The sequence below is a fragment of the Argopecten irradians genome, chromosome 1, assembly GCF_041381155.1.
Source record: "Argopecten irradians isolate NY chromosome 1, Ai_NY, whole genome shotgun sequence".
NCBI classification, from domain to species: Eukaryota; Metazoa; Mollusca; class Bivalvia; order Pectinida; family Pectinidae; genus Argopecten; species Argopecten irradians.
The window spans coordinates 34,834,029-34,848,741 of NC_091134.1; the positions used below are offsets into that span (position 1 = coordinate 34,834,029).

Below are 14,713 nucleotides of genomic sequence, written 5' to 3' on the forward strand. Positions count from 1 at the left end.
ACTTACTCCCGCGATTTTCCAGATTACTATAGATTTCCCAAACTTCTTCTGAACGAATTATCAACCCTACTTACTATGAAAAAGGATTTCCAAATCGATTTTTAAATCCGCAAAAAATACGCGAATAGTAATCTTCGCAAACCTCGAAATTTATATCGAGAAGTTCAGTAGCTGCGAAATAAAGTTGTAATTTTATATAGAATAATACATTTAAGATCGTAAAGACCGATGTTCAGCATGAATAGTTTATTCAAAATGGGTAATCACAGACTTAGAAGCATTCAAGAAATACAATGCTTGGCGTAAACCAGCATACAGGATGATAAATGTGTCTATCTGGTAACAGCTTCAGTTTTTGTACAAAAATTATATATATATCTATATATCTACTCCCTTGCTTCAGCAATGTTACAACAGACATTATATATACATAACATGATTTAAATAAATGAAAACTAACGCTTTCTTTAAATATATATCACAGTCAATAGAACTTTCTAAAAACTCCACATTAGCTTATAAACGAAGTGGATAAAATGTATGAAATGACACAATAGACAGAACATATACGTTCAATCTGGAATGATTGTTAAACAATTAAATGGAAAAGGGAAGAGATAAGTATAAAAAGTGAAAGACATTTAGATTAAAAACTTCAGTACAACTTATGTAATAATTATGAACAAACCGTTGTAAATGATTTCAGCAGTAAATCACATACAAACAACTCCACTTCGTATCCCTCCTAATTGATTTATTAATCCCGGTACTCATTACATTAGTTTTAATAAACTCTAATCGTTTATTGGATGATTAGTAGGTATCTACGACGTTCAACACATGATACAAAGCGAGTAAGCATAATCATGTATTAACAAAAATTGACTTGCTTAATCTGATATTAGATTAAGAATGTAAAAGAAAAAGAGTATCAATTCAAAACGGGTAAAAGTTTGACAACTCCGTGAAAAAAATCTCCCAAGAAGTAAAGATAAATAGCGCTAAAAGAATATTAATTCTTCCCATCAAAAAAAACTAGTACCAAATCTGTTTTGTGCTAGGTGAACATAACAGGGTGCAGTAACAGTGGAGAGAACACAAATCTACAGACAAAATAGCACATACAAGTATTTTGTAACATTGAGGCCATGTTTTATATGCTTGAAAACCACTTTAATAATGCCGTATGAGGGAAAAAAAGTTGTGGTCTAGTCGGCTAATACTGATGAGCTAGAAGTTTTCATTCATATCACAATTTTTCATAATCTATGTTCGTTCGAGATAGAAATTATCAAAAGTTTTCAAATATCAAAGAGAATATGTTTTCGTTTTATTATACAGTCCTACACCATGAGTCGAGATCCAGGAATATAGCGTGATTCGCTCCAGATATTAGACTCTCCACAGTTAACCATTTTCCTCTTACACTGGCCACACCGTTTGTATTTATCGCACTGTTCGTGTACAAGAAGACTAGGACTAAGTGCACGTAAGCGCTCCTCCATCTCATTGTTCTTCTTTATGGTTGCGGCCTTCTGCCAGTCGGTCTCTAAGCGTTTACGCAGGTGATATCTATTATTAAATCTTGTGCCACGATCATCCAGCAATCTGCGAACGAAAACGAAAAAAATTAATGAAATTGTTAAAATCTAAAATGTTTTTTGATCAATTATGTTTGTAGAATAATGGCAAATACTGTATTAACATAGTTAAACAGAAGAAACCGTTAATCATAAAGTCAATCAATACTTCATTCTGAAGGTTCAGTATTCTATGAATCCATACTGTCGCATTTCCGTTTAGAAGGCGTTTACCTCGCGATTTCGCGGCACAATGGTGAAAAATTCGATTTGCGAAATGATGAATAATAGAGAAATCAGTTATACTCTGATCGCCATATCACCAGATATTATTTTGCTGAATTCCCGTCGATGGACAGCCACATTGGCACACCGCATATTCGCAATAAGGATATCAATTTTCTGAATTACCTGCTTTCAATTATTTTTTTTCCATTTTGAAAACAGTTTGATTTCCTCCTTAGTTTCAGTACCACTTACTCTTTCTTTGTCCTTTCCAACACCTCCTCTTCCTCTTTCTGATCATTCAGGCGTTTCAAGATGGCCTCCCTCTTCTTTTGGGCGACTAGATCCTGTTGATCACGGAACAAATCGTATGCACGGGATCTCCTTGCAGCCATTTTTTCGTTGGTCATATCATTCTTTCCGAATACCTCGTTGTCGGGTTCTCTGGGTGGCACTTGTAGGGGCTTAAACCGCAACTATAAATTCGAAAGGAATACATTGGGTTTTTGTTTTTTGGTGTTTTTTTTTATCTTAAACATTTTTTCAAACTTATGTTTTCTAATAGCTACATTTTGATAACGAAAGAAATTGTCTTACATAGAAATTTTACTATTATATTCTGCTTACATAATAGCTGATTTGTGCTTGCACTTGAGCGTGTAGCATTTCTTTCTATAATAACTAATTTCCGGGTCGTCTTTTCATGTGTGATTATATTCACTATATTATCACGACAAACACAAAATCAATTATACGTTTACATCAGAAAACATAATTCGCTTGATCAACAACATTATTTCATTACATTGAAGCAAGTATGTCCAAGCAAACCACATGCTAGTCAAGCAATAGTCAGATTTAGAAGCACTTAATGACCTCAATACCTCAATGAATTTTTCCAAGGGAATAAGCCAATTTTACCGATATCATAATTATAATCATAGACTGTTCCATTAAAATCTTAACCAACGGCATAAGCTGGATTCTTGAAATTGGCGGTTTTTCTCGTTATGCTTTTATTAATACCAACAAAATTTGACAAAAAACTGGACAATTTCTTTAATATTTGGATTTAATGATTTAGATAGTATATTTCTAATAGATGAGCGAATATTGTTCAAAAAAAGTGTACTTCGAAAAAACGAAAATTTCGACAAAATAAGCAAAGATAAATGGAGTTGGAAAAGTTGAGTGAGGTTGTTGTTAATCTATCTACCCGTGGGAGTTCCTCGTTGAGACGGTCTTTGGAAGAGTTGGAGAAGGGGGATAGGACTTTTGGAATCATAGGAAGGGTGCAGGTGCTAAAGTTGTGGTGGGGAGGAGGTGTGATTAGGGGAAGCTTAGTCTCGGAGGTTGTCTGTCGCCTTGGCAACACTGCAGTGAGACGATCAGGAGTACGAAGCAAACCGTCTGGCTTCCGGAAACGGCTGCGGATCTTAATCTGTATTAAAGTGTTAGTGCAGAAAAAATAGTACAGAAAGTGTAAAGAATGTATTCACAGCAGTAGAGATTAAGCAAGCATACATTAGTAAGCAATTAGATACACGAGTTAAAGTTAAAGGAAATAAGTGAGCCAGCAATTAGATACCAAAGCACAAATACTGTAAGTCACTACATAGTTAAAGCAGAAATACTATAATTCCAGTGCTGCAAAGATTGATTATGTTTGATTACAAAGTTAGCTGCCTACAAAAGCAGCGAACTGAAAGCTACAGATGATTACATGAACAGTGAACGAATTCAGAAAATTACAAAAGCAGCGAATATGAAAGTAATGCAATATCAGCAATTTAACAATAGACACCAATTTCATAGCACACATTTGCTTCCCCATACTCTTAATTTTATTGGGTCAAACATTTTGAAATCAAAATCCTATAACGATAAAACAGTGATATTGATGTGGCCATAATATGAAAATTGATTACGAAATTGCTACAAGCGCTACTCAAAGGCATGCTTCTAAGTAAACAACAAGCTAGGGATACATGCAGACTACTACACAAAAAAAGCAAGCTTACCTGAACCTCCAGAGCTTTCTTATACATGTCCTGTTGATCATTCTTATCCTTTAGGAACTGTTCACGCTGAGCAGCCAGACTATAATGACAAAGATTATAAAAATAATTAAGTGTGAAAAGAGCTTTCATCCCAACATGTTGTAACTTTATTTAATGTTCGTAGTTATAACCTAATTTAGATTTCTTATTACAACTTATCTTTATTATACATTATTTTTATCATTTTATGGCATCAATAATGAGTTAATTGTAATATATTGAACCGTTATAAGGATTCAATTTGCAGAGTTTTGTCACTCAATAAAACTTTTACATGGATATTTATCCGTTTCAAATGTTTTCAACTTACTCCTCGGCCAGCTGAACCTGTTCTAATCTCTCGAGGAACTCTTCATCTGATTGGTGTTTCTTGTGAGTGGACGACTTGGCATCCACCTTAAACAAAGAAAGTACAATTATAGACTCTAAAGGTGAGGAATTGATTCTTTAACATGAATAAATACATGTAGTTATTTAGTAAAAAAATAAAGTAGTATACAAGTAAATAAACAATCATTCAATTACGTCTTTTTTCGTGTACTTATATAACTTTGTCCAATGAATTTTATTGGATTTATGGTAGAGGCATATATAAATATTTTCCAAAAAATCGGCTTTGCGTCATTCCGAGAAAAGTTTAAGAGCATTCATAATAAAAATAATATCAATTCAGTTATGATCTACAGCTTACCTGTGCGGCTAACTCCTTGGAGTATTCCTCTTGTTTGTAAATCTTCGGTGGAGTTAAAGGCCTTTTTTGAAATATGTAGGATTTCTGAAAACATGAAAACAATACAGAATAAAAGAAATATACAGTGTATACATGTACTGATTATCCTGTTTCCAATGATCTAAAACACAGCAAATCTAATACGGAGACCACATTTTCATTCTGTATTTAATGAAGAACTTACATGGAATTCTAAGTCTCTTGCTTTCTTTTTAGATAACACAGCTTCAGATACTCCTAGGTTAAAGGCAGCCATCTTTTGAAGGTCATGGCGTTTGGCGAGAAGAGTTTCCTGTAAAAGAAATGGAAATTAGAATGAAGAACTAGAATTCAAAATTATTTCTGAAAAGATTCTGGCTAATCAATTATGAACTAGAAGGAAATTTTTCTTGGGTGTGTTGTCACAAACCTAAATAGTATTTTCTCTTGATCTCTAAGGTAGGTAACACCGATGGAACTTGCTTTCGTTATCATAAAAGAACTCATTTTGTTGAACAAATGTACCAATGTTTTAACCAAAGTACCTGTTCTCCGAGTGTGTCCTCAGCATCTTTCATGTACTGAAACTGTTGAAGAAGTCTATCCTCTTCTTCCTCTCGGCGCTTCCTCTCCTCAGCAAACGAAACAGGGATGTTCCTGCGGGAACGTTGATGACATAGGTAGCACAGCTCCTGGCCAGCGTTGGGATGACCACAGGCCGACATTGGAGGGTTGAGAGCAGCATTTCTCTGGCCCAATCGGATCTGGTCCACACTCTGTGCTCTTTGAAGAGGAGAGAGTTTGGGAGACGGAGGCTTCATGGGCTGAATTTGTCTACAGGTAAAAATATCAAACATGTACCTCTATATAAAAAAAACATCGTTTAAAGTAGTGACTTATGAGTAAAAAAAAACCCAAAAAAACATTCTCTCATTTCTATTATTATAACATTTAAATAAAACTTCAGAAGGTTTGTCTAGATGATTTAAATGAAAATGATGAAATCGATTATGTCCTATATTGAGTTTGCTACATGGTAACCAAGTTTTACTGGTTGGTAAAAGGAAATATTCCAGTCATATGGCTATTCAACCAAGCATCCATTTGATTTATGTAACTGTAACATGCACACATGAGAGACTACCAAAGGCTGTTGATTTAAGCGAAATTCAAATGACTATGAGATATTCTTATGTTAATAGTGACAATGATGCTGAGGAAAAGAGACTGAATCAGAGTTTCAGCAAGCGAGGAGTGGTAGGAAATAATGGGTACTTTTATAGTTTTTGATATCATGTTCCTAACTACGACACAGCAACATAGTTCATCACTTTTAATGTTAATGGTGTACTCAGTAACAATACGCAGTTAATATATATTGATTATACCAATAGCCTAGTGATCAGAAACAAAACTCGCTCTACATGATTAGCCAAGCCTAACTATCCTACGTACACTATTCCGAAAAATTTCATATCTATGTAAAAGTAGCTCTGATCAGTGTTCTGCTTGAAAGTATATAGATCGAGAGTTCATAAAGAAATCAAAGAGAACCATTAAATACATGCGAGCCTGAACAAAATTTTCCCTTTAATTAATTAGTCAAATGTTGTTTGATAGTCAGACCAAATAACTGGTCATGGCACAATTTTAGAGATGTGAAACTTCATTTCAACCTCTCATCACGCGATCCAATTAAAATCCATTTGAGAGTGGGTATATATCAGAGATAGCTCGTACGTTAAATGCAAACGAAATGTTGATATATAGTTCAATTAAGGATAGGTGTAATGTGAAATCAATAACTACCGACTGAAATCTATTCCACGGGACCTGTGGTACATTGTACTTAGCCTAATCAGAATGACAGTGACGAATTTATGATGCATACCTAATGAGAGTTTATAAGTGTCACAAACATTATAACATATTACCGGTTATTTTTCGAGGTTCAAAATTTTCGCGATTTTGCCAAAAAAGGAAAATATTTTTGCAGTTATAAAATATCACGTATATATGGTATGAGTATATTATCTATTTTATCAATTTCTTAATATTTCGCTGACCAAATTTTCGTGGCCATAGCAATGTACCGCGAATCCGACAAAAGAACTAGCTGTACGACAACGTAGGTACTTAGTTACGTACACCACTAAATGTATCGCGTTTATTTAGCCCTCATTGAAATTCATTCACGTTCTACTTGAAGAAAGCAAATTTAATTTCATCCACCATGACTAAATTTTAAACAAATATTTACATAAACAAACACGATTAAAGAGCTTAAGTTAATATTGATACATATATACCAAACTTTTAATTAAGTACATCTATTGGACACTTGCTGTAAAATATGCATGGCCAACAATAACTATATTATGAATAGCTATAAATTGGTGTAATGTTTCTTGCAGGTAAAAGTAGTTAAATGTTTACAGGTTTGAATTGAATTTTTGCAATTCAAATGTAAGATGGTATCTTGACTACCTGTATCATTATAAAGATAAATCTTTTGAATACCAAACAGTATTTAAAAGATTGTTAAATGATACATACCGTAGCGAAATAAAATCTAATCATATCTCATAAACTTATTTGGTTAGTAAAACATGAACCATAAAAGACTTACCCATCTGCCAGGTCCCGAGGAGGTGAAGGTATAGGCTTTTGAATAGGTCCTAGAGGGCTAGGAGGTTTTGGGGTATACGAGGACGGGATCAGGTCGTCAAGCAGACTAACACCAGTGGCTTTAGCAAGAGGCATGGCCATTCTTGACCCCGTACGGCTTGGTGCCATGGGTGCCTTCTTCTGGTCTGTAAATGGAAACAGTTCATTATACAACGGTATCCATTGATTGTTACAACCAATCAACTAAAAGCTTGTCTATGATAGATATATAGACATTTGTATTCAAATGTCTACATATCTATCTCCAGGGAATTAAAGTTATTGCGATTAAAGAACCTACGAGGTTCCATGTTTATAACAATTCCAACCTTTCTTCAACTACCAATCCTTAAAATGAAATGCTTGATATTTTAACTTCACTGAAAAAAAATGATATCATTTAAACATGTGTATGTAACACACAAGTTTGTACAATTAAGAATATGTTGTGTAAATTTCCTTTACTTTTTTATCAAATAGCAAACATTTTTTGAAAAGGTAATTAAGTCTAAATAGATTTTAAAGATAATTTATATTTTAAACACTACCGAGATCTATAAAACATATTAAAATGTTTCTATATATAACATTTAAGTGCATATACGTATAAATAACAAATACCGTAGTTATCAAGACATTTCAATGTAATGTCAAAATCAAGCAACGTCGCAGCAATCCCTAAGTAAATAAACAGCAATTACTTACAATAATCATAAAATGAATTTCCAGATTTGAAAATGCCTCCAGAAAACATTGTGAATCAAAGATCTGTACAATCTGCAATGCCTTAAGTGTTTTAATCTTATCCAGAGCCCAAAAGAATTAGATCTGATACATCTCCATCCATTAACACAACAGGAACACAGCATTAGTTTGTTTAGCATTCATCACTAATTCATAAAGAATATCTATGACAACAAAATGATGACGCGTCCCTCCATACGCTGAGTTATCATGACTAATTGATGTGTTTAGCCGGCTTTCCCACAGGTGAATACTGGTACTGGGCTTATAGACAGTTGTAAAATCCTATACACATTAGACTACAGCATTGCGATGCGTTGCTAGGTGAAATTTGGTTTGTAACAAACTAATTAAGTTAGAAGTAACCGAAGGATTCCTTTTTCGAAACCAAAGTTAGTGGTCATAGCCTTTTTGGTTTCAAAGTAGCCACCGTTTTTTCTGTAAGTATGCAAAATTAATTTCTTTTTCTTTTTATTCTCAGGAAGTGTGCGGCTAGATCAATGAATTTCACCAAGTTAATTCCACTGAATGACGACAGGCATGCGAACTTTTCAGTAGTGGAATGTGAAGTAGCAGTTTGTACTGCAACTTTAGGTATTCGTACACGTTATCAGTCAATACACAAGTGTTCATATTGCAGGTTTGTATCTCGTAAAGTTTCTCCAATTTAATCCTCATTTTTCTGTTCAATAATATTCTATTCTATCATACTAAAAATCAAGTATCTTTTTATATAAAGCTGTAGCAGTCTTAAGATAAGAAAGCATCATATCGTAATTTCTACAGGAATTATTTGCTTTGATTTCACGTTTTGTTAAGTTCAACTACATCTTATACGATAAATGTTAAGGGAAATCAATATCAAACAAACCACATTACAGATATAAGAGTAAACCCGTTATTAAAACTGTTTTAATTTTAAGCCATGTTTTTTTATAATAAAATTTAAAGACCATGATTTCCATAGACCGTATACTTTCTCAAATACCATAAAATCAAGGTAATTTGTACATTTTGAAATTGAATATAACACAGATTCTTTTTCTTTTGGCTGCTTATCTTTGTGTTTGGTTGGTTACCCATCAACTCAAACTACATAAATGTACTAAAGAGAATATTACTAATTTTCATGTTCTTGAAAGTCTTAATTCCCATTTTAACTAAAGAAAACCTCTACCATCCTTCTGTGGTTGATACCATTTATTCTAAGACAACTGCCTAACCCTACCATACCATCCGCCTACTAATAGCGGTAGGTTCTACCAAATACCAGCTCATTTCATTCTGATTTAAGCAGGTTAGAATGTAACTCAAAGTATAAAGCCATAAGCTATCAAAACGTAATTTATTGTTCACAGATTTATTTCAAACTCATAATGAAGACATAATATCTAATCTTTTATTTATTTCTCATTTTCCCGTTTTGAATTTAGTATGAATCCAAAGTTCATAATATATACCATCAAAGCAAAAATAAGAAACATGAATAGCGAAAACTGAGTGCAAATACGTGGGAACAAATCATTAAAAAGGTATCCTTATCCTTATTTAGACAAACTTATACCTATTCGCCCTACATCTCCATGAGACAGTGACTAGCCTATTCCATGGGAAATTCGGGATCGATGCACTATTCCATGTCTAATAGTGTCAATTTGTAACTAATAAATTAGAACATGATTTGTCTGGCCAATAACAAGACTGCATAATTGATGGGTTCCCATATAGTTTATGGGGTGTTAGATGGGTGGTAGTTTTTTCCCTTATCTTTACCTTGCGGTTATTGATTAGAACGGCAGTTTATTCTATATTTAATTAATAGCAGAACAGACTGAATCAAATAACGTATACCGAGGCTATACACATGCCATCTCCCTGGTACCCACTATCATTAATTTATGCTTTAAGGATAGACTGCAGACAACTGATTTTTTTATATCGTTTATTGTCTAGTTTTTGTTGTCCCCGTTCCCTCTTATTGGACAAACCCTCTCTTGCTTACGGGACCCACACCCCCATGCGTAGCCGACGGGAACCACATGGGTCATCTCCTTCCGCGAAAAGCAGAACTCGGACCCCCTGTGTAGCTAACAGGTCCCACATTCATTGTGAACTAAATGGCTCCACGCCCTCTTGTGTAACTAACAGGTCCCACAACATCCTGTGTAAATATCAGGTTCCACAGCCTCTTGTATAACTAAAACGTCCCACACAATATTGCGTAACTAACAAGTCCAACGCCCTTTTATGAAGATCCCACACCCTCCTGTGTAGCTAACAGGTCCCACACCATCCTGTGTAGCTAACAGGTCCCACACCCTCCTGTGTAGCTAACAGGTCTCAAAACCTCCTGTGTAGCTAACATGTCCCTCATCCTCCTGTGTAGCTAACAGGTCCCACACCCTCCTGTGTAGCTAACAGGTCTCAAAACCTCCTGTGTAACTAACACGTCCAACAACCTTCTGGGTATCTAACATGTCCCACACTCTCCTGTGTAGCTACCATGTCCCACACCATCCTGTGTAACTAACAGGTCCCACGCCATCTTGTGTAACTACCAGGTCCCACACCATCCTGTGTAACTAACAGGTCCCACGCCATCTTGTGTAACTACCAGGTCCCATACCCCCCTGTGTTGCTTACATGTCCAACACCATCCTGTGTATCTAACATGTCCCACACCATCCTGTGAGGCTAATAAGTTCTACACCCTCTTGTCCCATACCCCCCTGTGTTGCTTACATGTCCCACACCATCCTGTGAGGCTAATAAGTTTTACACCCTCTTGTGTAACTAACAGGTCCAACAACATCCTTTGTAACTAACAGGTCCCACAACCTCCTGTGTAGCTAACATGTCCCACACCATCCTGTGTAACTTACAGGTCCAACAACCTTCTGTGTATCTAACAGGTCCCACGCCATCCTGTGTAACTAACAGGTCCCACAACCGTCTGTGTATCTAACAGGTTCCACACCTTTCTGTGTAGCTATTAGGTCCCACACCATCCTGTGTAACTAACAGGTCCTACATCCTCTGGTGTATGTAACAGGTCACACACTCTTCTGTGTAGCTAAACAGGTCCAATACCCTTCTGTGTAGCTAACAGGTCCCACATCCTCCTGTGTAACTAACAGGTCTCACACCCTCCAGTGTAACTAACAGGTCTCACACCCTCCTGTGTAACTAACAGGTCCCACATCCTCCTGTGTAACTAACAGGTCCCACATCCTCCTGTGTAACTAACAGGTCCAACACCCTCCTGTGTAACTAACAGGTCCAACACCCTCCTGTGTAACCAACAAGTCCAACACCCTCCTGTGTATCTAAACAGGTCCAATACCCTTCTGTGTAGCTAACAGGTCCCACATCCTCCTGTGTAACTAACAGGTCCCACACTCTCCTGTGTAGCTAACAGGTCTCACATCCTCCTGTGTAACTAACAGGTCCCACATCCTCCTGTGTAACTAACAGGTCCCACATCCTCCTGTGTAACTAACAGGTCCCACACCCTCCTGTGTAACTAACAGGTCTAATACCCTCCTGTGTAACTAACATATCCCACACCCTCCTGTGTAACTAACATATCCCACACCCTCCTGTGTAACTAACAGGTCTAGTACCCTCCTGTGTAGATAAGAGGTCCCAAACCCTTCTATGTAGCTAACATGTCCCACACCCTCCTTTTTATCTAACAGGTCCTACACCCTCCTGTTTAGCTAACACTAACAGGTCCCACATCCTCCTGTGTAGCTAACATGTCCCACACCCTCCTTTTTATCTAACAGGTCCTACACCCTCCTGTTTAGCTAACACTAACATGTCCCACATCCTCCTGTGTAACTAACAGGTCCCATACCCTCCTATGTAGATACATGACCCACACCCTTCTTTGTAGCAAACAAGTCCCATATGATCTTGTGAAGAATTTCATGTCCCTAAACCTCTTTTGTAATTCATATGTCTCACTTTTTTGTGAGAAGCTAATAAGACCTCTCTAATATTTTCAAAATATGTACCTAGCGTGATTCACCCTCTTGTGTAGCTAATGTGATCCAATATATCCTCATATGTACCTAGTGTGATGTTCACCCTCTTGTGTAGCTAATGTGATCCAATATATCCTCTATATGATTCCCTCTTGTGTAGCTAATGTGATCCAATATATCCTCATATGTACCTAGTGTGATGTTCGCCCTCTTGTGTAGCTAATGTGATCCAATATATCCTCATATGTACCATAGTGTGATGTTCACCCTCTTGTGTAGCTAATGTGACCCAATATATCCTCATATGTACCTAGTGTGATGTTCCCTCTGTGTAGCTAATGTGATCCAATATATCCTCATATGTACCTAGTGTGATGTTCACCCTCTTGTGTAGCTAATGTGATCCAATATATCCTCATATGTACCTAGTGTGATGTTCACCCCTCTTGTGTAGCTAATGTGATCCAATATATCCTCATATGTACCTAGTGTGATGTTCACCCTCTTGTGTAGCTAATGTGATCCAATATATCCTCATATGTACCTAGTGTGATGTTCACCCTCTTGTGTAGCTAATGTGATCCAATATATCCTCATATGTACCTAGTGTGATGTTCACCCTCTTGTGTGTAGCTAATGTGATCCAATATATCCTCATATGTACCTAGTGTGATGTTCGCCCTCTTGTGTAGCTAATGTGATCCAATATATCCTCATATGTACCTAGTGTGATGTTCACCCTCTTGTGTAGCTAATGTGATCCAATATATCCTCATATGTACCTAGTGTGATGTTCACCCTCTTGTGTAGCTAATGTGATCCAATATATCCTCATATGTACCTAGTGTGATGTTCACCCTCTTGTGTAGCTAATGTGATCCAATATATCCTCATATGTACCTAGTGTGATGTTCACCCTCTTGTGTAGCTAATGTGATCCAATATATCCTCATATGTACCTAGTGTGATGTTACCCTCTTGTGTAGCTAATGTGATCCAATATATCCTCATATGTACCTAGTGTGATGTTCACCCTCTTGTGTAGCTAATGTGATCCAATATATCCTCATATGTACCTAGTGTGATGTTCACCCTCTTGTGTAGCTAATGTGACCCAATATATCCTCATATGTACCTAGTGTGATGTTCACCCTCTTGTGTAGCTAATGTGATCCAATATATCCTCATATGTACCTAGTGTGATGTTCACCCTCTTGTGTAGCTAATGTGATCCAATATATCCTCATATGTACCTAGTGTGATGTTCACCCTCTTGTGTAGCTAATGTGACCCAATATATCCTCATATGTACCTAGTGTGATGTTCACCCTCTTGTGTAGCTAATGTGATCCAATATATCCTCATATGTACCTAGTGTGATGTTCACCCTCTTGTGTAGCTAATGTGATCCAATATATCCTCATATGTACCTAGTGTGATGTTCACCCTCTTGTGTAGCTAATGTGATCCAATATATCCTCATATGTACCTGTGTGATGTTCACCCTCTTGTGTAGCTAATGTGATCCAATATATCCTCATATGTACCTAGTGTGATGTTCACCCTCTTGTGTAGCTAATGTGATCCAATATACTCCTCATATGTACCTAGTGTGATGTTCACCCTCTTGTGTAGCTAATGTGATCCAATATATCCTCATATGTACCTAGTGTGATGTTCACCCTCTTGTGTAGCTAATGTGATCCAATATATCCTCATATGTACCTAGTGTGATGTTCGCCCTCTTGTGTAGCTAATGTGATCCAATATATCCTCATATGTACCTAGTGTGATGTTCACCCTCTTGTGTAGCTAATGTGATCCAATATATCCTCATATGTACCTAGTGTGATGTTCACCCTCTTGTGTAGCTAATGTGATCCAATATATCCTCATATGTACCTAGTGTGATGTTCACCCTCTTGTGTAGCTAATGTGATCCAATATATCCTCATATGTACCTAGTGTGATGTTCACCCTCTTGTGTAGCTAATGTGTGACCAATATATCCTCATATGTACCTAGTGTGATGTTCACCCTCTTGTGTAGCTAATGTGATCCAATATATCCTCATATGTACCTAGTGTGATGTTCACCCTCTTGTGTAGCTAATGTGATCCAATATATCCTCATATGTACCTAGTGTGATGTTTGCCCTCTTGTGTAGCTAATGTGATCCAATATATCCTCATATGTACCTAGTGTGATGTTCACCCTCTTGTGTAGCTAATGTGACCCAATATATCCTCATATGTACCTAGTGTGATGTTCACCCTCTTGTGTAGCTAATGTGACCCAATATATCCTCATATGTACCTAGTGTGATGTTCACCCTCTTGTGTAGCTAATGTGATCCAATATATCCTCATATGTACCTAGTGTGATGTTCACCCTCTTGTGTAGCTAATGTGATCCAATATATCCTCATATGTACCTAGTGTGATGTTCACCCTCTTGTGTAGCTAATGTGATTCAATATATCCTCATATGTACCTAGTGTGATGTTCACCCTCTTGTGTAGCTAATGTGATCCAATATATCCTCATATGTACCTAGTGTGATGTTCACCCTCTTGTGTAGCTAATGTGATCCAATATATCCTCATATGTACCTAGTGTGTGTTCACTCATTTACCTAGTGTGTTCCCTTTGTGTAGCTAATGTGACCAATATATCCTCATATTACCTGTGATGTTCACCCTCTTGTGTAGCTAATGTGACCAATATATCTCATATGTAC

At 36.6% G+C, this 14,713-nt stretch overlaps 1 protein-coding gene across 4 annotated transcripts in view; it reads right to left on the minus strand.

Annotated features, from left to right (window-relative positions):
* Nucleotides 1–231: 231 nt before the first annotated feature.
* Nucleotides 232–14,713, minus strand: part of LOC138325430 (coiled-coil domain-containing protein 81-like) — a 28,170-nt gene continuing 13,688 nt past the window's right edge. For 3 of the 4 annotated variants that reach the window (XM_069271111.1, XM_069271102.1, XM_069271094.1), the window contains 9 exons: nt 7,204–7,387; nt 5,120–5,408; nt 4,780–4,887; nt 4,557–4,640; nt 4,176–4,261; nt 3,827–3,905; nt 3,022–3,246; nt 2,061–2,281; nt 232–1,608 (listed from right to left, as the gene is read on the minus strand). In XM_069271111.1, the coding sequence (XP_069127212.1) occupies nt 1,344–1,608; nt 2,061–2,281; nt 3,022–3,246; nt 3,827–3,905; nt 4,176–4,261; nt 4,557–4,640; nt 4,780–4,887; nt 5,120–5,408; nt 7,204–7,387 (1,541 nt within the window). In that variant the 3' untranslated portion in view covers nt 232–1,343. The remainder of the gene's footprint in view (nt 1,609–2,060; nt 2,282–3,021; nt 3,247–3,826; nt 3,906–4,175; nt 4,262–4,556; nt 4,641–4,779; nt 4,888–5,119; nt 5,409–7,203; nt 7,388–14,713) is intronic. The other variant, XM_069271119.1, reaches the window with a different exon arrangement.